The 23983-nt window shown below is 47.5% G+C and overlaps 1 protein-coding gene and 1 long non-coding RNA gene across 3 annotated transcripts; one reads left to right on the top strand and one right to left on the bottom strand.

Annotated features, from left to right (window-relative positions):
• Positions 1-4904: 4904 nt before the first annotated feature.
• On the bottom strand, positions 4905-7549 carry LOC123626490. The gene is made up of 2 exons (XR_006730880.1): positions 7454-7549; positions 4905-5320 (listed from the first exon to the last, which is right to left on the bottom strand). It is a non-coding gene; the product is annotated as an uncharacterized LOC123626490 (long non-coding RNA).
• A 98-nt stretch (positions 7550-7647) lies between these two features.
• CHMP7 (charged multivesicular body protein 7) lies at positions 7648-17765 on the top strand. Of its 2 annotated transcripts, none has more exons than XM_045535470.1 (10): positions 7648-8023; positions 10064-10235; positions 12404-12589; positions 13339-13472; positions 14288-14336; positions 14567-14686; positions 14968-15066; positions 15302-15362; positions 15860-16039; positions 16259-17765. In XM_045535470.1, the coding sequence occupies exons 1-10, from the start codon at positions 7725-7727 to the stop codon at positions 16309-16311; spliced, it is 1353 nt and encodes a 450-aa protein (XP_045391426.1). In that variant the 5' UTR covers positions 7648-7724; the 3' UTR covers positions 16312-17765. The 2 variants fall into 2 exon arrangements, with proteins under 2 accessions (XP_045391426.1, XP_045391427.1); XM_045535471.1 differs by having other exon boundaries at positions 7650-7853.
• The last annotated feature ends 6218 nt before the right edge of the window (positions 17766-23983 follow it).

Consider the following 23983-nt stretch of genomic DNA (forward strand, 5'->3'; position numbering starts at 1 on the left):
CCGGGACGCAGCGAGTGTGGAAATTCCCCGGCACTTGGATGACCAAAAAAAAAGCGAGCGAGAGAGCGAGAGCGAGCGAGAGAGCCAATCAAATAGGGCCAGGGGCGGGGCGGGGCGGGGCGGGCACCGCGGGGCGGAGCCGCAGGGCGCGTGCGCGGTTCCTGCGCCCTATCCGCGCCGGGACTCTGCGGGCCAGTGAGCGGGGGCGGGGAGCGGGGGCCGAGCGGAGGGGACGCGCCCCGCGATTGCGTCCTGCGCTGTGAACGTGATTCAGAGACGGGATTTCAGCAGCTGCCCGATCTCACCGTGTTCACGCCGCGCCTGTCCCTCCTGTTCTTCAACCCCGAACTACTTCCCCTCCTCGCTCAGGACATCTGCCCAAACCTGAGCTTCTTCCCCCCAACCCCCTCATCAGCGGTGCAAGGACGTCCCTGCATCCTGTTCCTTTACAGCCAAGCGTCCTGGCAGGGGCTGGGCCCCAGCAGCTCATGTTTTCTCCCCCAGTTTACTTTTTTATTATTTATTCATTTATTTATTTGAGACAGAGTCTCGCTCTGTTGCCTGGGCTAGAGTGCCGTGGCGTCAGCCTAGCTCTCAGCAACCTCAGACTCCTGGGCTCAAGCGATCCTCCTGCCTCAGCCTCCAGGGTAGCTGGGACTACAGGCAGGCACTACAATGCCTGGATACTGTTTTCTATTTTTAGTAGAGATGGGGTCTTGCCTTTGCTCAGGCTGGCCTCGAACTCTTGAACTTAAGCGATCCTCCTGCCTCAGCCTCCCAGAGTGCTAGGATTACAGGTGTGAGCCCCCATGCCTGGCCTGACATGGAGAATGTTTTGTAGAGCACCTGCAACCTGGTCTGTTACAGAGACAGTGCCCAGGGCACGTTGTATGAAGTGAATTCTCTAGTCACCTGCCCTGGTCAGGAACGCCCCTTTAGCCCTGGCAAGCAAGCTCTGAAGAATCGCCAGGCCAGGGTTCAAGTTGAGTATATTTGTTCTAAGCCTACAGTCTTCTTCTGCAGACAAAGTGCATATGTTTTTTAAATATATTCTAAAACCGAAAGCTCTGAAATTTACAACATGAATGTCCCATAGTTTATCCTGCCCCTGATAATTTAAGTTCTTCCAGAATGATCTCTCAGCATATACTACAAATGCCTAAAAGACATAAAAAGGATGGATCCACAGTCATTAACTTTGTGCTTCAAATTCTTAGTTTTCTGTATTTCACAAAATACCTTGAATAATTTTTCCTGTTTCTCCTTGGAATTCTCTGTAACTCTTGTTAACAGTTGCACAGATTTTCTTCCTGCTGGGATGGGCTGAGAAAAGCCTGCAATGGGAGGTTTAGGGAGAGATTCAGAAAGGGAGAGCTGCTGTTCTAACTGGCGGGAGGCTGTGTCATGTGGGGCCCCCTTTCCCTGGCTCTGTTCTTCATGGCAGAGCTGGCCCAGGAAAGGCAAAGATTTTTTAGATATAACCCCCCACCGCCCACACACACACAGAAAAGCACAGGCAACAAAAGCAAAACAAGGGGATTACATCGAACTAAAAAGCTTATGAAAGACAAACGACACAATAACCAGAGGGAAGAGACAATTTACAGGATGGGAGAAAATATTTTTGAACCATACATCAGATAAGGGGTTCATTTCCGAAATGCAGGCAGACCTGGAAGATACTGCAGATTCAGTTCCAGACTACCACAATCTAGTAAATATTACAATTAAGTGAATCACACAGATTTTTGGGTTTCCCAGTGCATATAAAAGTTAAGGGTACACTATACTGTAGTCTCTCTGGAATGCGATAGTATTATGTCTAAAAAGTGTACATACTTTAAAAATACTTTATTGCTATAAAATGTTAACGATCATCTGAGCCTTCAGAGAGTCATAATCTTTTTGCTGGTGGAGGGACCTGCCTCGATGTTGGTGGCTGCTGACTCAGTGCGGTGGTTGCTGAAGGTTGGGGTGGTTGTGGCAATTTCTGAAAATACTACAGTGAATTTTCCCACATCAATGGACTCTTCCTTTCACAAAAGGTTTCTCTCTAGCATGTGTTGCTGTTTGATAGCATTTTACCCACAGTAGAATCTCTTTCAAAACTGGACTGAATCATCTCCAACCCTGCCACTGCTTTATCCATTAAGTTTCTGTAATATTTTAAATCCTTTGTTGTCATTTCCTTGATGTTAGTAGCATCTTAACCAGGAGAAGACTCCATCTCTAGAAATCAAGTTCCTTGCTCATCCATAAGAAGCCATTCCTCATTGTTCCAGTTTTACCATGAGATTGTAGCAATTTAATCATATGTTCAGGCTCTACTTCTAGTTCTGGCTCTCCTGTGATTTCCCCACATCTGCAGTTACTTCCTCCACCGAGCTCTTGAACTCCTGAGTGTCATCCATATGTCCGGGCAAGCAGCTTCCCCCCACTGCCCAAACATAGCAGGATCCAGGGAAATCAATGTGGCCAGGCTATGATCATGTAGTGCAAATAATTTATCTTAAACATAAATAACTCAAATCCTGTTTTACCTTCTTAACTGTCTGTTTCTATAATCAGATTATGCACATATTTATGTATAATAATGTTACTGGGAGCATTATTTAAGATACCAAAAACATCAAAAGAAATAAAATGTCTCCAATAAGATTCTGAATAAGGAAACATTGGTACATTCCTTTGCCAATTAATTTTAGGGATTAAAATTAAAAGAAATGTACCAAATGATGAATTACATGGAGACTCCCTTTGCTGTAGTCATCTGTCTGTCTAATCAAATGCACGAATATACTGAGGGTGATATATGTAAATGACAGGAAAATCGTGGAACACACGCATCCTCTAAAAATGAAATCTATGTGGATTGCTGAAGAAGCAATCACTTAACTGACATTTAGAGCAATTATTATCCAACAAGAAAGGAATGAATTTATTCAACGTTATCATGTACTAAACATTCTCAAATACATAATTTTAATCCTCATATCATAGCTTAGAGGTAATTATGATGAAACCATTGCCATTTTTACCATGCCCTGAACTTGTCTTGCTCAGCATTAAAAAAAAAAAAGAACAATAATGTTCTGAGTTTTCCTTTTTTTTATTTTAAAAATATTGCATAATCATCCATTTCGTAGCATTTTGGACAGAAATGCAGACTGGCTCAGCTCTGCCACTGGGGCCTGGGCTATTCTGTGCAGATGGGTGTGGGAAGGGGGGGCCCTGCAGAGCCCCAGGGTGCTCATGCCATTCACAGGACAAGGTTACAAAGTTTAGGAAACTTGCTTTAGTTAAAAGCACCTGATTTTATTTTCAAGTGTCAATCAGTAGTACAATGTAAATGTTCTGCTAGATCCTGTGGACCTGTCAGAAGCAGGGGATTCCTGAGTGTGTATGAAATTGCTAAAAGCCAAGCACTTGAAAAAAAGTACTGCATTCCCCAGAAGCCTCAGTGCACAGAAAGCAAACTGGGCAATGGACCCTCTTTTTTTGTTTCTTCTCCCATTTCTAGAAAAGAACAAAGTAAGTACTTGGAAGAACTGGGTTAGAGACTTGGAACTGAGGGTGGATTCTGCCACATCCCAGAGGACAGAGGGGGCAGGGAAATGGAAGAGGGGGTGGGGTTGGGCTGCAGTGGGAGCAGGGGCCCTGCTCTTGCATAGCGGGACTGACTGTCACGTTTCATTGTTTTAACTGTCTGTTTTCAGTGTCACACTCCTGTGTCATCCTGGCCGGGTGAGGACGGGAGAGTGGGGCCCACTCGTAAGCACAGGTGGTTGAGCCCATAACCAGGCAGGAGGCCTTTGTATCATTCAGACACCAGCTGACCTTGCCAGTCTGTAAGCGCTTTCATGGAACCTTACTGCATGTGGTCACTAGCTGGCGCCCCTCCAGGCATGGCAGAAGCTGTGGTTACCCGCCACAGGGAGGCCACTTGCCTAAGGTTAGACAAGTGGTCCAGGCTGGCCCCCAGAGTTGGGCTCAGCAGTGAAAGCCGCTCTTGGGCTCCTCCCTCCCTCCACTGGGCCTCAATACCAGCACCCACGAGGTCAGCCCCAGAGCCCCTGTGCCCCGGCCAGGCAAAATGGTACCGGGGCCGTGACTGGACGCACCCCGGGGTTCCCTTCCCTCCTGCCTATTCCCCGACATTCATCATGTGAGCATCACCAAGGCAGGACCATGGCTCTGGGGAGGCTGGATCCCTGCGCCCTGGTCCTGACAAACACTGGAAAGTAAGAAATCATGAGCTATTTTTTATAAATTTATGAGTACATTATTTCATAACTTCTAGAAATATATTCATTCTTCCTCATAGCACAATTTTCCAGCGTGGCACAAATCACATTTATTGATAGACCTAAATACTTTTTGTTGCTCTGGAATAAGAAGCCAAAAGTAGATGAGCCTAAACTTAGGTTTAGCAATTAATGATTCTGTATTATATTTTATTCAGAAATAATCTAGACACTCAAAAAATATTGCCATGGTTTGAATATGTGTCCCTTCTGAAACTCATTTTGAACCTTAATTGCCAAAGTCACAGTAGTAAGCAGTGGGACCATTAAGACAGGATTGGGTCCTAAGGGCTCATCCCGCGAGAACGACGAACCACTCATGGATTAAGGGGTCACCGTGGGAGTGGGTTCCTCATCACAAGAGTAAGTGTGTTCGGACAGCCTGTTGGGCACTCAGTGTGCCCTCTCCACCAGAGGACCCCCTGTGCCACCTCAGGATGTGCACACAGTCCCCATCAGCAAGAAGGCCCTCACCAGATGGATCCTTAAGGCCTTGGACTTCCCAGTCTACAGAACAGTACAAATACATTTCTTCTTTTTATCGATGACCCAGTCTCAGATATTCAGTTAAAGCAACAAAAATAGACTGAGACAAGTATCTATTATTTAACTTAATATAACTTAAAGATTTTAAGTTACCAAAAATTAAATATTAACTGTAACTTACAGTACAAAAATCAGATCAAAAATGATCTATAAAATGATATTAAAAAGACATATAAAAAAGACATAGAAGGACCTATATCTTTCACACCAATGACACAGTAGAGCCTGCCCCACCATCTAGATAGATGAATGTTCCGAAGCCCACCAGGTGGGCCTCGATGGTCTCCTTTGTGTATCTTTGTCCCAGCCTGTCCAAGGCCTCCAGCAGGGTGTGCACCGGAGGCCTCCTGTCCCGTCCTGGTGACACATCACAACAGCATTTCGTACAAGGTGTCCTCTGGGTCCTCGGCACAGGGTCTGGCCATGGGGATGTCACTGGCCTTCTGGCCCATCAGCGTCATCAGTGCGTTCTAGAAATTAAAGGGCAAGACATTTAGGAAGTAGTCAAAGAACAGCCTCAGAGCTAGGTGGAGAAGAGCCACAGAGACAGTCAGGTGAGTGGGGACTCAGTCCAGGAAGGGCAGAGGATCCTGCATCAGGCCTAGAACCCTAGAACCTAGTGAGCTCCTCTGCAGGGAGACCTGCGGCTCCAGCGTCCCGACCTGCTCCCCGTCCACAGAGAACCAGCACACACTGCTGGGGCCCCACCTGCACCCAAGGTGCCGGGTGGGAGCGGAAGTCAAGGTCCCCAGAGAATCCTGCCCTCGGGCAGGGCTGCAGCCCCCTGGGGAGGATGGAGGGAGCTGTGGAGGCAGAAAGCAATGTGGGGTACGAGCCAGAGGGTGGGGCAGAGAGTGGGTGCAGCAGGGACTCAGAGGAGGGAAGCTGCTTGGCTGCGCTTGTCATGGGAGCAGGTCCCAGGGTGGCCATGCCTGCACCTGTGGAAAGCCCAGAGCCTGGGCTGGGAGGGTCTCTGCTTCACACCCGGCTCAGCCTCACTTCGAGGACCAGATGGGGCAACAGACTCTAGCAAAAAGTCAGACTTAAAACGGAGCAACCGCACCCAGCCCACAAGAATGTGAACGGATTAAATGAGATGTGTGTGCAACATGCTGCACAGAGCTGTCCTTAGGGACAGAGAGCAGCCAGGAATATGAGACTGCGTTTCCTAACTGTCTCATTTAAAGAAAATGAAAAGAAACAAATAACATTCATTTTAATAATATACATTACCTAAGTTAGTATATACAAAATATTACCATCCTATCATGTAATCAATATACAAAAAATTATTAATGAGACAATTTTGCATTCTCTTTTGAATTAAGTCTTTGGAATACTGTCTGCAGTTTATACTACAGCTCAGGAAGTTGGGCCAAGCTGGTGCCGGGCAGGACAGCGCAGTCCCTCTGGGGATTCATTTATATACAGCCCTGAACCTGTTGATAAGCAAGTGACTGGAACGAAACTGCTCCCAGGGGACTCAGGGGAGAGGAACTCAAAGGAATGAGTTGTGGTTCAACTTTCTCTTCTGTAAAATGGATAAAGAATCAACACCTCATAGAGTTGTTATGAGTATTAGAGTATTGGTTGTGAAAGTGCTTGGAGAAATCTGACAGAATACATAGATATCAGTTAATATGCACATTTGTATACCCAATCATATATCTCTTTTCCTCCCTCAAAATGCTTATTGGAATTCTTTCTTACCCTGAGTTCCAACTACTATACACCGGGAAACTCAGTAATAATGCCCAGCAGACTATGTGCTAGGTACTTTACACACAATCAACATTTCCTTCAAACAACCCTATTCGGAAATATTATTTTACATAAGACGAAACAGGCTCAGAAAGGTGAGGTACTTGCCCAAGGCCACAGTCAGTGAGTAGCAGAGGCAAGATTAACATTTAACAGTGGCAATTGTTACTCTGTTTCATCAAACAGGGAACTCCTTTCACTTCATAAATGGGTCAGTTAAGAAGAAAATCAATCTACTCCCAACACACTGGACAGCCTCATTGCTCCTAAAATTCTTTTTTTTCTGAGAATCTCATATATATGAGCTCATTTTACCTGCCCTTAAGGAACTAGGGAAGGAACAGGAGACACAATAGTAAATGCTAAACTGTGTAGTCCAGGAGAGAGATCAACAATGAGTCAGGACAGTCGAAGAAGGTTTCAGGCAAAAGTTATTTAGAATCGTGCCGGGCCTTAAAGGATCAGTAAGATATTGAGACTAAGAAGGAAACACGCCAGGGTACAAGGTGCGGAGAAAGAGTAGTAGAAGCTTATATATCTCTAAAAACAAGTGTGTGCATTGTCACAGAGCTTGAGCGACGGACAGTTCTTTTTATCGGCTGACATTATCTTAAAAGGAAGATATCTTGGAAGTTTAAATGTCTGAAGTAAGGACGTCTGGTCTAGGAGCGGTAAACTGTGACAGAAAGACCCATCCGGGAGGTACCGGAGCCGCTCGCGCCCCTTAGCGGGGACTCTCGCGTCCCACGGCCTCAAACCACAAATTAGAGGCGTAACCGTTTGCCTCTCTACAATGCTTTGCCGGACTCTATGATTCCTAACGGGGTGCAATGTGCATCTACCTGCTGAGCACGCGCGAAGCTCTTCTTTCCTCACAAAGACCGTAGGAGGAGGGGTCGCTCCGAAAAAACGTCATCATTTCGCCTCCTGGTGCAACAAATGCAGCTTGACGCATGCGCTTTGAGGACTTCCAGGATTTATTTCACGCTGAGGGTGGCGGTGACGTGATGACAGAGAAGGAGGTGGTCCGGGAACGGAAGCCGGGAGGGAACTAGGGCGGAAGAAGACCAGGGCCGGGGTTGTGTTCGGGTCCTTGCCGGGGCTGGGGTTCCGATGTGGTCCCCGGAGCGGGAGGCCGAGGCCCTGGCCGGGGCAGACCCAGCAGGCCTACTGCCCCCCGAGTGGGAGGAGGATGAGGAGCGCATGTCCTTCCTGTTCTCCGCCTTCAAGAGGAGTCGCGAGGTGAACAGCACCGACTGGGACAGCAAGATGGGCTTCTGGGCGCCGTTGGTGCTGAGCCACAGCCGCCGCCAGGGGGTGGTGCGCCTGCGTCTGCGGGACTTGCAGGAGGCCTTTCAGCGCAAGGGTAGCGTCCCGCTGGGGCTGGCCACCGTGCTGCAGGACCTGCTGCGGTGAGGGGCGGGCCGGGGCCGGGGCCGGGCGGGGCGGGACCCGGTCCTGTTCTTTGACTGTGCGCTGCGCCCAGCCCAGGGTCTGGGTCAGAGTAGGCGTCCGGTGTGCGTTCAGTGGACGAAAAAGGAAGAAGATAAGAAAGAGGCTGGGGGAGAGAGGGGGGACCTGGGAGGAGATTGGAGACCAGGATAGTCCGATTAGATGTGTTCCGGACAGTAAAACGAGAAGCCAGCCTGGCAGAGGTGAGAATGGTTTGTCTGGACTAGAATCCCGTCATGTAGTTACTTCGTAAGGGCCTCCAAATTTGAATTACTCTTGGAGCAGAAGGTCTACGAGATAGGATCTATTAAGCTAAGGAAGGTCAGAGCTAGGAAGAGGGCAATCGTAGGGAAGAGGCTTGTGGGCATCTTGCATCAACCCATGGCACAGGTCATGCGTCTGGCTTGTCCTTGGCACAGAGTGTTTGGAGCACAGAGGACATGAAGGAGGAGGAGAGCTTTACTGAGTATCTTGGTGCCCTAAAAAGGTCTGTAGGTGGTAACGTGTGCTACAGGTGCAGTGTTTTGGAGGTACCTAAGGAGGTAACGTTGATATTTAATATTTGTACACACTTCACAGTATGTAGATACTTTGCATACACCATTTCATCTGACCCTCTCAACAGCCTTATGGCAAGGTTATAGAGTTATCCTCAGCAGACAGAAGAGGAAACTGAGTCTCAGAGAGATCGAGTGACTTACTCAGGGTTACAGAGCTAGTTAGAGGTAAGGACCCCTGGTCTTCAGATTCTAAATCATTTGCACTTCACACTGTACATATCACTGAGATCAGCTTAGCCTGGTACTACCTCCCTCAGTGAAGGAAGGAGGAAATCGACTCTGATGTGGTTTTTGTTGTTGTTTTTAGCTTGCTGCTCTTGCTGATTAAGAGATCTACCTTCTGTACTTTTGTTCCTGGTACCTTTTCATTGTTTGACATGGACGTGACAAGCCTTTCAGGAATTCTCCTTTTTGAGATCGTGTACTGTGGAAAAAGTTTTAATTCATGCCTGCAGTGGGGGACAGGGGAAACAGTAGCTGAAGAAGTCAGTAAGGGAGGAGACCAGAGTGGGACCCCTTATTGCAGAAGGAGATTGTCCTCCACTCCCAATCTAGAGACCTGCAACACCTCCGTATATCCTCTCCTGACTGCTGGCATGCTATTGAGGCTTCCTGGTGCTGGACTGGGTCTGGCACCTGAAGGATTTATGAGGGAGATATTTCTCCATGGAAGCAGCAGAGCATAATAGTTAAGAGCTTTTTTGACAGCCAACCAGCCTAGAACCAAATCCTGGCTCTGCCATTTGCTAAATTATGTGGGCCTGGACAAATTTTATGCTGTCTTTAAGCCTCAGTTTGACTAATTATAAAATGGTGATAATTGTACCTAGGTTTCTTGTGAGGATTTGAAGAGATATTCCTTATATAGCCTTAGCATGGTGACCGGCCCGTGGTAAGCAGTTAGTAAACGTAGCTGCTGTTGTTATTACTATGACACACTTACATCCCATCCCCACCCTAGCTTAGGAGTAGCAGAGAGTCCTTCCTCTGTACGTCTTTGTATTTTTATGTTTTACACTTGACAATGATCCATTATTTTCTCTTTATTGTTTTGAGCTCCATTTTTCAAAGGAAATCTCAACGTGGGTCTGGTAGCCTGCTGTGCCTCTGTAGTCTTAGTGGAGCGCTTGTGGTTTGCAGCCTGGCAAATCCTGGTTTAGATTTGGCCTCTCTCCTTACCTTCTCAGTCCCTCAGTTTTCTCATTAGTTAAAATGCTGATAACACCACCTATCCTGCAGAATTGTTGTGAGGCTTAAGGCTGTAGTATAAACCATGCTGTGTATCGTACAGCTGGCACAGAGTAGGTGCCTCATAAATGGTAGTGATGAGGATGATGGTAAAATTCCTCTCTTGGGGTCCGGAGGAGGAGTGGAGGAGGGAACTGGAATGGGACATTGCATTAAGTGCTACTACATGCCCTTTTCTTTCTTTCCCCGCAGCCGAGGGGAGCTGCAGCGGGAGTCAGACTTCATGGCCAGTGTAGACAGCAGCTGGATCTCCTGGGGGGTTGGGGTCTTCCTGCTGAAGCCTCTCAAGTGGACGCTTTCTAATGTGCTGGGGGAGAATAAGGTCCCAGCCGAGGAGGTGCTTGTGGCTGTGGAGCTGCTCAAGGTGGGTGCTCAGAAGGGGATGTTGGGGTGTCATCTGGTGTGATAGCAGGGCCCTCCGCATTCCTGTGTACGTTCTTAGAAAAAGACTGTCTCTTTTACATGGTGATGTAGTTGATAACTGAGTTTATCTGACCTCTCTTCTACTATGCTTTGTAGCAGTATTTATTTGTTAGTTAGACTTTGACATTCCAAGGGTGATCCTTTGTCTGGGAATTGTCAGGAACCAACCATTGATTATTTGCTAGTATTTGTAGGGATTAACGATAAGCTATAGTTGAGGAAGTGCGTTGCCTTCTGTGGTTTACTGATGAGAATTTACCAGGATTTTTGAGGACCTTGTGTCTTTCAGCTTTGCCTGCCCCTAAATCAGCAAACTAGGCCCAGCTTTCTATTTTCTGACTATGCACTTTCCCCTTCCAGCTTACTGATGGCCTGCCTGCCCTGTCCATGCTCTTCTGCCTCGAAGAGGCCACCAGGGCCTTGGTCCCTTCATACTGTCCTGGTCAGTCAGCTTCCTCCTGGCCTGGCCTGCCCTTCCTGCCCCACCCAGATCACTTGGCCCATTGCTTGGCTGACTTTCCTGTCTGTGTCCTCCACTCCTTTGCATGTCCCTTGGTCCATGCCAGGAGATGCCCGGCAGATCCACAGCCTTAGATCAGCCACTCAGTCTGCCATCCCTACTGGAGAAAATCACCTTGTCACCCAGACTGAGGCCCTCTTGGTGGCCCCCAGAACCACTCAGCAGCCCAGCTTTCTTGTCTTCTCCTGTTCCCTCACACACTTGTTCCATTCTCTGTCCTCTTCACTCTCTGCGGGCACTTCACAGAGAAGGTAGACTCTCCTGAGTCAGGCCTGCACTTTGCTGTCCTCTCACCCAGCCTACCCTCCTCGGAGCCCATCTCCGTCCCCCTCCCCCACACTCAGGATGCTTGTCCCTTTGTCCCATCAGCTCGTCTCTGCCCTGTCCGTCCCGTCTCCCTCTCTTGATACTCTCCTTCTTCAGCCTCCAAACCCACCCAAGCCTTTCCCGTCACACGTTGTCTCCTGCGGTACCTAGGCCCTGCCTGATGACTGCTGTCTCCTTCTTGATCAAGCTTTAGTGTCACCACTTCCTCACCTCCCATTCACTCTGTCACCTGGTGCGGACCTGCTTCAGCCACCACTCCACCAAAACTGCTATGGATGGGGTTGTGGGAACCTTTGTGTGTGTGTGTGTTTACAACACAGACTGAACAGTGAGTGGCAGAAGTACATTGCAGACAGTAGTTATTTTTGAAACTCACAGACTGAGCCTGACCTCAGGGCCCTTGCACAGCCCTGGAAGCTTCCACACGGCTGGACCAGTTCAGGATCCCCACCTGACCCCAATGGAAGCACCCATTTCTCCTCACCTCGACAGACCCCAACACACTCTGGCTCAGATTGAGGAGGTCTCCAAAAGCTACCAGTCTCTCTCTGTTCCCCAGGATGTTTGAACAGCCCACATTTTCTTTGGGGGGACCCCCTTCTTCCCATCTACACTTCCTCTCCCCACCCATGTGCTTATTCCCCCCACCCGGTGCCCAGAGCTCCAGGGCTCAGTCAGGGTCCCTGCAGAGACTGCAGGGTGGTTTGGGTGATTCTGGGCCAAGCTCAGGTCCTCTTTTGCAGTCCTTTTGCAGCGTTTGCAGTGTTGCCGATGGGCGGAAAAACGGAGCAGCCAGAATTAGAAGGGAATTCAGTGCCATCTCGTCCACCCTCTTTGGTTTGTGAGAGGGTTACTGAAGACAGTGAGACGGCGACTGGTCCAGGGTCGCATTGACCAGGCTAGAAATCAGGCCGCAGCCCAGTTCACAGCTCCTTCCACTACACCCGCTGCCTCAGTCTTCCCTTGGGGAGCCAAGGCCAGGGAGAGGCAGAAACATGAAGTCCAGATGGAAGTGCAAGTACAGAGCCGGCTAGCTCCCCACGTGTCATGTGCCTCACTTCATACAGTCACTCAGCTTTCCTCCAAGGTTTCAAAAAAATAAGTCCTTTTTCCTTTTAAAAAAGCTACTACTTTAGGGAGGTTGGGGTCAGTGTGTCCCTGCTCTTGCCTTGTGTGATCACAGTGTTGAAGCTTAGGGTCAGGGCTCACTGTGCCCCATGGCGGTGACCAGGGCCTGTAAGCCCATTTTGCCTTCCCTGCAGGAAAAGGCCGAGGAGGTGTATCGTCTGTATCAGAACTCCCCTCTCTCCTCCCACCCTGTGGTGGCCCTTTCGGAGCTGAGCGCCCTCTGTGCCAACTCCTGCCCAGATGAGAGGACCTTCTACTTGGTGTTGCTGCAGCTGCAGAAGGAGAAGAGAGTCACAGTCCTCGAGCAGAATGGGGAGAAGGTACGGAAGTCCATCTGTTCACTCACTGACTCAGCAATGACTTACTAAGTGCATACAGTAGTCCCCCCTCGGCCAAGGTTTTGCTTTCCGAGGTTTCAGTTATCTGTGGTCAGCCACAGTCCAAAAATATTAAATGGTAAATTCCAGACATAAACATAAGTTTTCAATTGCATGTCATTCTGAGTAACACGATGAAATCTCACACCATCCTGCCCTATCTTGCCCAGGACATGAATCGTCCCTTTGTCCCTTGTATCCCTGCTGTAGACACTCTCTGCCCGTGAGTCACTTAGTGGCTTTCTTGGTTATCAGATCGACTGTCGTGGAATCACAGTGCTTATGTTTAAATAACCCTTATTATACGAGTAATGGCCCCAAGGCCCAAGAGTGGTGATGCTGGCAGTTTGGATGCGCAAAGAGAAGTCAGAAAGTGCTTCCTGTAAATGAAAATGTGAAAGTTCTCCACCTAATAGCAAAAGAAAAAGAATCACATGCTGAGCTTGCTAAAATCTATGGTAAGAGTGAATCTTCTACTGGAAAAACTGTGAGGAAGGAAAAAAAAACTCGTGCGTAGTATGTGTATATAGAGTTCAGTACTGTCTGAGGTTTCAGGCATCTTCTAGGAGTCTTGGGATGTGTCCCCCACAGATAAGCGGAGACCGTTGTACCCACTTGCCCTCCGGCACTCTTGCTTGGAAATTGCTCAGCTTTTATGGTAGGGACAGCAATAATTTGTCCCTATCCCTCAGATTGTGAAGTTTGCCCGGGGGCCACATGCCAAGGTGTCTCCTGTCAACGACGTGGATGTCGGGGTGTACCAGCTGATGCAGAGTGAGCAGCTTCTCTCGCGCAAAGTGGAGTCCTTATCCCAGGAAGCAGAGAGGTAACTTTTACCCCTGTGCTCAGCCCCCCACCCCCCACCTTCCCTGGCCCTCAGAGCCAGCAAAACATCGGTTATCTATGGACTCTTTAGAAAAAAAAAAAAAGGTTACTATTATTACTAAAAGTACTAACTGTTCAATGCAGAAATCATGGAAAACATAATATCATAAAGGAAAAAAAAATGAGTCTTAATCCCTCCCACTGTACGACTGTGTGTTATGTTTATGGTCTTCCGTGCCAATATTCATTGGACCATTAGCCAGGTATTGTCTCTGGGACTCGGGGTACAACAGTGAACAAGACAGGTCTCTGCCTTCGCAGAGGTCTTTCTGGGGACTTCTCCTCCCCTTGGGTGACTGTACCAGAGATCCCTGTCAAAGCACACGAACACTTGGAAAGGAACACATAGACACTGGGTTAGAAAGTGTTCACGCCATCTTAAAATGGGAGAGATCCAGCCTTGTTGGAAAGTGAAGGGATATGTCTAAGGTCATTGTTGGTGTTAGGAATTGATTTCCTGTCTCCCAAAATGCGAAAGTGTGTGTGAGGTGCCCTGTTTGTATGTTCTCTCCCTGTGGATTGAAACGGCTTATCCTTAGTCACTTTGCCTTCCTGCACACCTGACTTGCTGCAAGAGCTTGGCAGTGGGCTGGTGGCATGATTTTGCTTGCCGTTGGGTAGAGTGGATTTGGTCTTCAGATTTCAGACCACCTTACCTAAGTGCTGTTCTCAGGGACCCTTGAGGACCCTGCCACGCCCATCCTGTGGCACTGTCATCTCTATCTGTCCCTTTCAATCTGTCCCTTTGTATCACAGGTGTAAAGAAGAAGCCCGCCGGGCATGCCGGGAAGGAAAGAAGCAACTGGTGAGTTCTCTCCTTCCACCACGTAGCAGTGTCCTGGGCCACAGGGGAGGTGCCCAGCAGCTGCTTGAGGGGCTGGAGGGGACAGTCTGCAGGTGGCCCAGGCACCACAGCTGATTTTACAAACGAGAGGGAAGGAGGCGTGGGGTGGACTTACTGTCTGGGAAGGGCTGTCTTCCTCTTGCTCTCTGGCTTGTCCAATCCAGTCCTGACTAAGTCTCCACGCCCCCCAGGCGCTGAGGTCTCTCAAGGCCAAGCAACGGACGGAGAAGCGCATCGAGGCCCTGCATGCCAAGCTGGACACTGTTCAGGGCATTCTGGACCGGATCTGTGCCTCCCAGACAGATCAGATGGTAGCTGCTCCCTCCGCTCCAGCGCCGGCTGGTCTCTCCGGCACGCACCGCTCAGCCCCACAGCCGTGGCTTGGCTGCTCGGAGGACGCCTGGGTTCTTTTAGGATGTGGTGGGGTTGCCTTTGCCTTTCCTGTTGGGAAGTTTGGCCCCAGTGCTCGTGGGGTGACTTGAGCTTGGGTCACAGAAAAACCCCAGAGCTATCTTTTGGAACCGAAACAATATCATATATATATTTTGCCAAATGTTTGTCATTTGTACTAACAACTTTGCTTTCTCTTTAGGTATTTAATGCCTACCAGGCTGGGGTAGGAGCACTAAAACTCTCCATGAAGGACGTCACAGTGGAGAAGGCAGAGAGCCTCGTGGATCAGATCCAAGAGGTACAGGAAGGGGCCAGGGAGGGGCACACACAGAGGGAAGTTACAGGGGACAGATTTGACTTTGTTACGTGTCCTCTTTTCCCAAACTTGACTTGTTACCTTGTGAACTGAAGGAAGCTTTCCTTGATTCTCAGATGGGGCGGTCTTGCTTTGTCACCCTACACATTGTTCCCCAAAGACCAAGATGCTCAGAGCCACCGTTCCCAGTCCCAGGGTTTGCACTTGTCTCTTACAGCTCTGTGACACCCAGGATGAAGTTTCTCAGACTCTGGCTGGTGGGGTAACCAATGGCTTAGGTGAGTGAGTTGACGAGATGATGCTTTCTCTCTTTCTTCCTTTCTTTCTAAGAGGACTTCGCTTCCCTGTGCTGGGGTTTCATCCTGGATTTGCTTCTCCTGGTGCGGGGAGGCTTCTCCTAGCAGACCCGACCTGGGCTTTTCTGCAGGAGCAGTAACAGGAAATTGCCATTTCCTCCTGGAGAGGCTGCGCTAGTGACGCATCTGCACTCCAGCGTTCCTTACTCTGACCAGAAGATCCTTCTTGAAGGGCGAGGGGAAGCAGTGTCCATTCCATGGGGTTAGCAGAGTACACCTCCTTGATGCCTTAGCTCTGTATGGAAAAGGAGTATCTGCTTGAAGGCACCCTCCGTCTCCTGACTCACATGATATTCTTAACCTGCACGGAGGCCTGGGCATCTTTCATAAAGCTCAGTGGTTTGGTAACCGCAGTCCTGGACTCGTGAATGCGTTTCCTCCTGGAGTTTGTATGTTCTGATGTCGTCTCTTCTGTCCAGATTTTGACAGTGAGGAACTGGAGAAGGAGTTGGACATCCTCCTTCAGGACACCACCAAAGAACCTTTGGATCTGCCTGACAACCCCCCTGAGACGTTTTATACCAACAGTGTGCCTAACCCTAGGATCTCAGATGCTGAACTTGAAGCTGAACTTGAGAAGCTGTCCTTATCAGAAGGAGGTACGGAGCTGCTCTCCAGGGTTGCGGGTGGGCATGTGGCCTTCTGGCTAGCAGAGTCAGTGGGTCCCAGCCTAATGACTCAATTTGCTGGGGTACCAAAGCCCTGTAAGGGAGTTGGGGGTTTGTTACTTATATTAAGTCTCAGTCCCTTAAACACTGGGATGCTTTCACCTTGAAGATTTTCCTGTTGCAGAGTTCAGTCATTTCTTCTCTTTGCAGGTTCCATCCCAAGCAGTAAATCTCCGAAAAGGCAATTGGAACCGACTGTCTAAAGCCATTGTAGGACCCTCAAGTGAAGGACCCTCATGTAAAAGAAAGACCAGGCTTGTGTGTGTATATAGTCATTTAAATGAGAAGCTCTTCACAGTTCGTGGGGAAGAGGAGGAAGGAGAAGCACTCTGATGTATCTGGATGCTACTGCCACCTACTACAGGACAGATCGGATCTCTGGAAGCGTTGCCCTGCAGGCGTGCTCCCAGCTGGTGTCATGGACCTGCCTTCTCATCTTTCTAGTGCCACACTTTATACAGTTGTGTGTTTGACCTGTCGTCTCTCATAGCCTGCAGTTCTTGTCATTGGCTCAGTTAGGTTTGTCTTCACCCACCAGCTTCGTTCCAGCCCATGAAGGTGAAAGATTTGCAGCTTTGCCAAATCAAAATCTGTCCCCCCGACCAGCCAACCCCACGGTCTTTTAGAGGGGTTTATTCTGTCCGCAATGTCAGTTAAATAACTCATTCCTGTCCCACCCAATTTCCACTGGTAATGAGAACAATGAGACTCAAATACTTAAAAGTTTTATATGAGGGGACTTAATAGCTGCTATTTTATGGAGAAACATGCAGTGTAAAAGATTTTTCTCTAGGGTTATTTGTCAAAATCTCCAAGTGTTCAGAAGAAGAGGTCACCCCTGAGTGGCTCAGAGTTGTGACAGCTGGGAGGGGGCTCATGTGGTTGGTGGACACCGCCCCTTCCATCTTACGCAGAAGGAGATCTGCCGACGGGGAAGGGGTTATTCTGGGTCTTTTGCACTTGGGCAGGGAGAGGCCCAGGTGACTCTAGGGCCCCCAAGATGTCCAAATCATGTATGCTTTTTTACAGAGGTGAAATTTTTGCCTTGGCCCCATCATGAGTAACTTAAATTTAAAAGTATATATTTATTTTCCAGAATGAGCCACACAACAATACACCTCCCCTTCTCGAGCCTGGCACACAACAACAGGCTCTTTGTTTGAATCTGGAAAGCATTTTGCTTTTAACCCACTGTTCAGGGCAGGGGGTCTGAGCCAGGATGTGCAATAGACGCATGAGGTCTTGCCCTTCTGCAGGGTCTGCCCTGTGCTTCCTCGGCGGCTCTGCACCTCCCCTGCCGCCTGCAGCCCCATCTTCCCGCTTCACTGGAGGAACTGGGGAGGGTGGGGTGGGAGGACAGGCAGGAGAGGCTCTGAATGCTCTGGCAACAGGGGGAAGGAAAGATGACAGCCACACTGCCACTCTGCTGCCCAGGAGCAAGGATATCTGCCTGGAACCCTTCACCCTGTCCCTCGCTCCTACCCCAGGTGGGTAGAGCAGAGGAGAATTTGCTCCAGGGCAGGAGCACAAATCACTGTTCTGATCAATGAATCTCCCTCCCACTGGACCTTGGGAAACGGAAATGTTGGGGGTGAAGAGAAACAATCACTATTTTTTCTTTTTTACCTGGTAAATAATTAAATGAAAAAAAACCCGAGCACTTGTCCTTGTCTCTTCTTTAGGTTAAAATTAGTTTCTTGTTCCTTCTTGCCTCCCTCTACCTCAACCCCAGCTCATAAACACTTTGGTTCTTTCTCTTAAGGCCACAGGAGAATGGAGAAAATATCTCCATATCTTTTCTACATTTACATACAACCCACAATATAGTTTCACAGTATATAAATTAGAGATGGAATACAAAGAGAAATTGCCAAATCACAGTGGCCGTGGGGAATTTTAATACATTTTTTTTTTTTTTTTTTTGAGCAGAGTCTCACTTTGTTGCCCGGGCTAGAGTGAGTGCCGTGGCGTCAGCCTAGCTCACAGCAACCTCAAACTCCTGGGCTCAAGCGATCCTCCTGCCTCAGCCTCCCGAGTAGCTGGGACTACAGGCATGCGCCACCATGCCCGGCTAATTTTTTCTATATATGTTTTTAGTTGTCCAGATAATTTTTTATTTCTGTTTTTAGTAAAGACGGGGTCTCGCTCAGGCTGGTCTCGAACTCCTGACCTCGAGCGATTCACTCGCCTCGGCCTCCCAGAGGGCTAGGATTACAGGCGTGAGCCACCGCGCCCGGCCCAATACATTGTATTCTAATAGTGTGATTTCAACTCATAGATCAAGTAGACCAAAAATTAGAAGGATATGGAAGATTGAACCACACAATTCACAAACTTGATTCTCACTGAAATATCTTCAACTCTGTATCTAACAGAGACTATTCGTTTTTCAAGTACATATAGAATATTTACAGAAGTTTGCCACGTATAATACTACGACACAAAGCAAGTCTCAACAAATACTAAAAGGTTAGTATTGTGTTATCCATATTCTTTGGTCATCATGCAATTAAGCTAGAAACTACAGCAATGGGGTAATTGAAAACATGTTTGGAAATTATAAAACAATTCTAAATTACTCAGGGGTCAGAGAATAAATTATATTGGAAATTGGAAAATTTGTAGCACCACCAGCCTCCTTGAGAATTCTGGACCCACCAGGGATGCTCCCATATCAGTGTCTTTATGCTGCTTGTTCTGCGTATTAAAATTCATGCAATGGAGCTCAAGAGATACTTAAGGGGAAACTTATATCCTTACATGCTGCTATGAAAAAAGAGGGACAAATAGATTGAAAATTAACACGCTACTAAAAATTTCAGGAAATCTATTAGCAAAGTATCTTTTTTAAAAAATTTATGCATTATCAAGTTTGGTTTATCCTTGTTTTTCCAGGATGGTCTAATATCAGAAAATCCCCTCACGTCATTGACCACCAAGCCACCAGCTGCGGCCATGGGGGTTGTCAGCTGAGCCGCCAGGTGTCAAGGTCGTCTGTAAGACAAGGAGCCAGGCTGGGAGGAGCAGTCAAGTCTCCACTTTCACACTGCAGTAGTAGGCAAGAGACTGCACTAGAAAGGATGCCAGCTCCCCACTGTCCCATTCTCCCCGGTGGAACTACTTAGCGAGGGGCAGATGAGCCAGCCAAGGGACGAGGAGTCCTGAACAAAAGACTCTTGTGGGCTCTGGATGTGGACCTGGGGGTGGGTGGGGGCCGGGCGGGGGGACGGCTGCTGAAGCGGCTTAGAAGTGGTAAAGTACTAAGTGGGATTGGAGAGAAGTGCTTTCAAGTCCCACTCCCACCGCCACCCATAAGGGATCTCAGCAGAACGTTCCTCCCCCATAAGAAGCCTTCTGACTAGAGGAGCCCTGGCCAGGAATGCGGGTGCTGCGGGTACGCGGGAGAGCATGGCCAGGCGGGGCCTGGGCTGAGCCTGGGCTGAGCCCTTGCCAGCCTGCAACTCCCCCAGACCGCAGCGGCTGGCTGTGTGTCCAGACTCCTGCAGGGACAGCAGCCTCCACCGCCAGGGCTGCCAGGCAAAGCCTTTGTAATTGCCTCTGGCCAGGCCTGGAAAATCCGCATATAGGGTTTTGGCCTGGAGCCAGACTCCTCGCAAATTCTAACACATTCTAATTTCACAGATTCTAACCTGCATATGGGCATCTTGCTGACGGGTTGCATGGGGCTGAAATCCAATTGCAGTTTTGCTGCCAGGCTGCGGACCCTGGCACGGGGCTGCTTCTGCCTGGAGGAAGGAACACTTTTGTCTAATTTCACACAAAGGTACCGTGTGGGCTGCCGACGGCCCTGTTCATATCAACAGATGAAAGAGTAAATATCTTACAAAGTCCTCAATCAGTGCAGAAGAACACTGACAAAATTCAACACCCATATGATTCAATAAAACAAATTAATAAACTAGGTCTAGAAGAGAATTTTCTCAACCTGATAAAGTGTATCTAATATAAACCTCTAACAAACACCATAAAGAAGAGACAAGGCTTAATATTCATTTCTAATCATTTCCCCCTGGCCCCTTAGACCCCACTGGGGCCACAGGCTGTCCTTTGCGGTTGGCACTTGAACTGGGGAAATGAAATCTGGGTTTGGAGGTAGTGTCCAAACATCTGCAAAGTCATGTCACCGTAAGGGGACATTGGCAGAAGTGTGGGAGCTGAGATGAGGACAGGCCTGAGCCCCGAAGCCCACTGGGGAGACCCTGCTCACCCCATCTGGGTTCCCAATGCTCTGGCCCTTTAAGAAGGGCTAGAACTCCGGAGGGGCTGAGGTCCTGGTCTCCTGGGAACTGAGGGACAACAGAAGCAGCAGAGATTTAGGAGTGTGGAGGGGACACTTCTCAGCTGGGGTGGCACACAGGACGAAGGCCAATCAGGTAGAGCGGAGGCTGGGGTGGATGGCGGTGCAGTCCCCTCTCTTGACAGCCTGGCCACTTCTCTCCCCTCCCTTTTCTCTTGCCCCCACCCCCCCTGCTCTCTGCCCCTCCCGCCACCTTGGCTCCACTTATGGACACAGTTCTTGCTTATAAGGGTTTCTTAGTTGATTTCCTTGACTTTGTAGGTTAAAAAGAAATAAAATATTCTGCAAACCATGATAATTTGATCTTATCAAATTTCTAAGTTTTCCAGTTTTTATGTCTTTTGGTCAATTGGCTTTTCCTAGAACCGCTAGAAAAATGGCACCTAGTAGAGGCGCTGGGAGATAGCCTTGTCTTGTCCTGAATTTAATGTGAGACCTCTTCTTTGACCATGAATGTCAAAGCATAACCCAGAAGCAGTTAGTTCATTGGGTAACTAACTCACAAGTTCACTAAGCAGGGAGCCATTCAATTCTTATCAAGGAAAGAGGCAAAAAAAAAAAAAAAAAAAAAAAAAAAAAAAGGGATGAGAGGATTTACAAAAGAAAGAGTGTGCCAGACTAGGAAGAGTGAATGTTGGTTTTCTAGTTAAGGTGATTAGTTGGAGGCTGTCTGAGAGGCCAGTCTGGGTAATCTATTCTGGAATAGGTTGACTAGATCCTTAGAGGGGGAAAAATTCAGTTATATATGGACATTACAGTCTTGAGAGTTAAGCTGTGCAGGACACGTGACAGGCTGGCTACAAACAGTGTCTGTCAGTACACCCTGGCGTCTTCCCAGAGCCAGACCAGGATCACCCATTTCTCTTGGCAGAATTTCCATGAGAGAGAGACTTCCACTGTCACTGCTGGTTTGTGAATACTTCCCATTGCTGTCACAGTTAATAGAATTTTCTGGGCTTAACATTTGCCCTTTAGAATTCTACAGATATTGTTCCATTGTCCCCTGGCATTGAGTTGCTAGGAAATTCTGCAAGCCACATAATTTTTTCCTTTGTATCTGCCTAAATCATGATAGTAGTCTTTTTTTAATCCCCAGGGAAAATAATTTTACCATAATCTATATCAGCCTTTTATTGATTGATTGATTTTCTAGAACACCATTTTAATTTGCTAAGCCATTTTAACCTGTAGGTTCACATTTTCTTTTATTGCATTTTATTTTTTCCTGTTCCAGTAATTTTGTTTTCCACCTCAGGTATACCGATTATCCGTATATTGGATTTCCAATGCAGGTTTCTGTATTTATATTTTTCTTTAACTGCTTTAATCTCTCTGGCTTTTTAAAAAAATTCCAAGTAGTTTTCTATGTGGAGTTGTTCATGTCTGAGAGTAGCTTTTATTCACAAATGACTTCTTATAGTTATTTAGATTTTGTTATATTAGTTTATAAAAATAGTAAATTTAAATACTTAGTTTTCATTAGGTTTTAAATTTTAATGTATAAATATTATACTTTTGTTTATATATCTAATATATATTATATATTATATTATCTATATATTATGTATTAGATATATAAATTATATATATTAGATATATATTCTATATAAAATGAGTACAACTTTGGTAAACTCAAGATGACAGAACAAATTTTACTTAAACATTTGGTCCCAGTTTTACTTATATTTAGTAAGTTTTTAAACATTTCAGCTGTACTTATAAATTTCATATATTTGATATTCCTTTTTTTAATTGGAATTTTTATTGAGAACATTGTAGAGTCCCATGCATTTGTGAGAAATAGTATAGAGAGATCCCGTGTACAACTGACCTGGTTTCCCCCAGTGGTAACATCTTGCAAGCTATAGTACATCAGTACAATCTACTAATCTTAATCAAATTTTTCCAGTTTTACTTACACTCGTGTGTGTGTGTGTGTGTGTGTGTGTGTGTGTGTGTGTATTTAGTTCAATAGAATTTTATCACATGTAGGTTCATGTATCGACCACCATTGTTAAGATATAGAACACAAGGATCTCTCCCAACTCTTTTAGTCACCCTCCCTTCCCTCCTTCGACTTCAGGTGGGAGCTCCTTTCTGTAGGGTCGGGGAAGAGCTCTGGGTCCCCACTAGACCTCCGCAGACGCTGTCTTGGCTGGGAGGGGAAGAAGTGCCCTGTTGCTGCTCCTCATGCAGCCTCACTGACACCACGAGGATGGGGTGGCCTCTTCATTTCTAGGTGGGGTGAAAGCCCTGCTGTCTGTCCACGAGGCCTCCTCTGATACCACCCCGTAGGGAAGGGGACAGGTGCCTTTTTACCGCCAGGTACAGGTGGAAGTCCAGGTTCCCCAGGAGTCTCTACTGGCATCACAAGGAAGGGGGCTCATTACTGCCTAGAGGGATGAAACTCTGGGCTTCCCACTTGGGCTTCTCTGACATCACCTTGGCAGAAAGGTTGCGGTGCTCGTTACAAACTCATGAGGGTGACAGTCTAGGCGTCCCTCTTGGCCTTTGCCTGTGTGGGTGGGGAGGGTGTGTGTTCGGGGTACCGCAGTCATTGTTGCAGTGTTTTTTGTCCTGCTAGGCTGCCCCTTTCCTGGTTCTTTGCTTAGAGAAAAAAGATTTTGTTGGAGTTTTGCTTTTTTGTGGTTTTGTGGGTTTTTTTTTAGTCCATATCCATTGTTGTTGATGAGTTTCTGGCTTCTTTAAGCTCCAAGTCTGGGGATTTGAGGCGTAAAGAAAACCTAGGGGACTTAGCATTTTGTTGTTCCTTGGACACTGAGGTCCCTAGCCGGCCTGCTTTCTTTCAGAATCTTCCTGTGTTTGTTTTATATATAATGTCCAGGAGTTTTAGCTGTATTTAGTGGAAAGCATAGGAAAAAGCATGTCTACTTTATCTTCCCAGAAGTCCCGATTTTCTATTTAAACACACAAATGAATCACCCAGCAGGCTTCGAAGCAAAACCTTCCAATGTGCTGTACTTAAACAACCCTCAGCGATCTAAAATATCGTAAAGCCAGTTCTCGTTAATAGTACAACACTGTTTACCAACTTAGTCAAGTTCTCGTACATCTGCCCATTTAAAATTGTACGTCTGATATCCATTTTAACTTTTAAATTAGAATCACCACCTAATGCGTTAGATTCTGTACTGTGCCAAAACCACGTGAACATTACAACGACTTTAAATAACAAATATAAACAGGACATTCTTAAACTTTACCTTCCTGGGATGGAAAGACGCTTAAACATGAAGAGAACAGTTTGTCATCTCAAGCAAGCTGAGGTTACTGGGTAGACAATGCAATCCTATGTTACCTTCTCAGCAGAGCTGCGGCTACTTACAGTGAGCTGTGAGACTAGGACACGGACTCTAGGGATGCCGTTGCCCACAGTGATCTTGCGCGTGGCAAAGAGACTTGCACTGGGTCATTATTTAGGGTCGTTGTGGCAGCGGGGAACTCCAGGTCTATCCCCTCAGCTAGGACTGTTTGCAACCCCAGGTGCCCGGGATTCAGTGCTTTCATTGTCTTTCAATCACACCTCCCATTCTGGC

The sequence above is a fragment of the Lemur catta genome, chromosome 22 (assembly GCF_020740605.2).
Source record: "Lemur catta isolate mLemCat1 chromosome 22, mLemCat1.pri, whole genome shotgun sequence".
Taxonomy (NCBI): domain Eukaryota; kingdom Metazoa; phylum Chordata; class Mammalia; order Primates; family Lemuridae; genus Lemur; species Lemur catta.